Source organism: Carlito syrichta, unplaced genomic scaffold (genome assembly GCF_000164805.1).
Source record: "Carlito syrichta isolate Samal-C Ts95f unplaced genomic scaffold, Tarsius_syrichta-2.0.1 Scaffold123381, whole genome shotgun sequence".
NCBI lineage: Eukaryota > Metazoa > Chordata > Mammalia > Primates > Tarsiidae > Carlito > Carlito syrichta.
This window is the reverse complement of record NW_007067477.1, coordinates 327885-329242: the sequence shown is the minus strand read 5'-3', so window position 1 is coordinate 329242 and position 1358 is coordinate 327885. Positions and strand designations below refer to the sequence as shown.

Genomic DNA, 1358 nt, shown 5'->3' with positions numbered 1-1358 from the left:
GAGCCCGGCCTCTGTCGAGCAGGGCGGCGCCGCGGCGCCGGCCGAGGCGGCGCCCTCCGCGGAGAAGCCCATCGAGGTGGACGAGCTTCTGGACAGCGGGCTGGACCCGGAGCCCACCCAGAGCAAGCTGGTGCGCCTGGAGCCGCTGACCGAAGCCGAAGCCAGCGAGGCGACCCTCTTTTATTTGTGCGAACTGGCGCCCGCGCCCCTGGATAGCGACATGCCGCTTTTGGAGAGCTGAGTCCCGCGGGGGCGGACTTCACCTGTACATATTCATCAAAATGATGAACTATTTATTTTAAGGTGTCATTCGGGACTTTTTTGTAAATGGCTCTGTTTCGGTTGATCAGATGCCGTGGAAGCAAAGCGCCTCCGGCTTCTCTCACTAACCACACTCTTGCGAGCTCCCGGTGTCCCTCCGCTGCACAGGCACACGAGATTTCACGTGGGCACAGCTTTACGTTGGATTCAAACGGCCACTTATCTCCAGTTGTAGTCAGTCGGATTTTTTTTAACAAATATGACCGTTAACCCCAGTTACACTTTTGTATGTTTGTTTGCTTTACTCGTATGATGCTGTCTGTTTGCATTGAGTGTAAGTCACTTGAACTAATGGTATAACGCCTAAAGCTTTCGGTTACTTTTATTAAACATTTTTCACTTGGCTTCTTTTTAAAACTGGGAACATAAAGTGCCTGTATCTTGTAAAACTTCATTTGTTTCTCTTGGTTCAGAGAAGTTCATTTATGTTCAAAAAGTATTCGTGTCCAGCAGGAGAGGCGAAGTGTGCGAGTTCTCACTGTCTCACGTGGTTTCGCTCCACATACCTAGAAGTGGGGGTGGGGTGGCATCAGCCCCATCCACTTGGTGGGACTCGTTTTAAGTATAAAGGTTTTCTGGGTTGTGTTTTTTGAAACATGCTATTTAGTAAAATAAATGTAATGAATGTTGAGTACTAGTGTCTATTATGTGTGTTCTTTGGAGGTGGCACTCCTAGAGTTGTTTCCTTCTCAGAGGAAGCGGTGACTTTAAACTGTGTCTGTGGTTCCTTTCTCTTAATATGAGCACATCAGGATCTTCCTGCTTCATCTAAAAGTCCAAATGCAACAAGGGATGACTATGATGTCTCTGAATTTAATGCCTTGTAAAGTCATTTGTGTGGCTTGCTTTGTGTTTCCAATAAAGAGCCGAGAGAAGGATGCCTCTCATTGGCCCGCCAAGGGCCTGTCATCTTTGCCCCCAGCCAAGATGAGAGAAAGAGTCAGACCATCTCCTCCTCTTGAAACAGATTCCCATGAGAACTGAAGAGACTGAATGCGAGTCCAGGGCATTTTTTGACTTGAAGAACTCTACCTCAG

At 48.2% G+C, this 1358-nt stretch overlaps 1 protein-coding gene across 1 annotated transcript in view; it reads left to right on the top strand.

Annotated features, from left to right (window-relative positions):
* HSF2 (heat shock transcription factor 2) overlaps positions 1–955 on the top strand; it is a 26823-nt gene extending 25868 nt beyond the window's left edge. Inside the window, 1 exon segment of the mRNA XM_021707684.1 lies at positions 4–955. Coding sequence (XP_021563359.1) covers positions 4–241 — 238 coding nt within the window. The 3' untranslated portion in view covers positions 242–955.
* The last annotated feature ends 403 nt before the right edge of the window (positions 956–1358 follow it).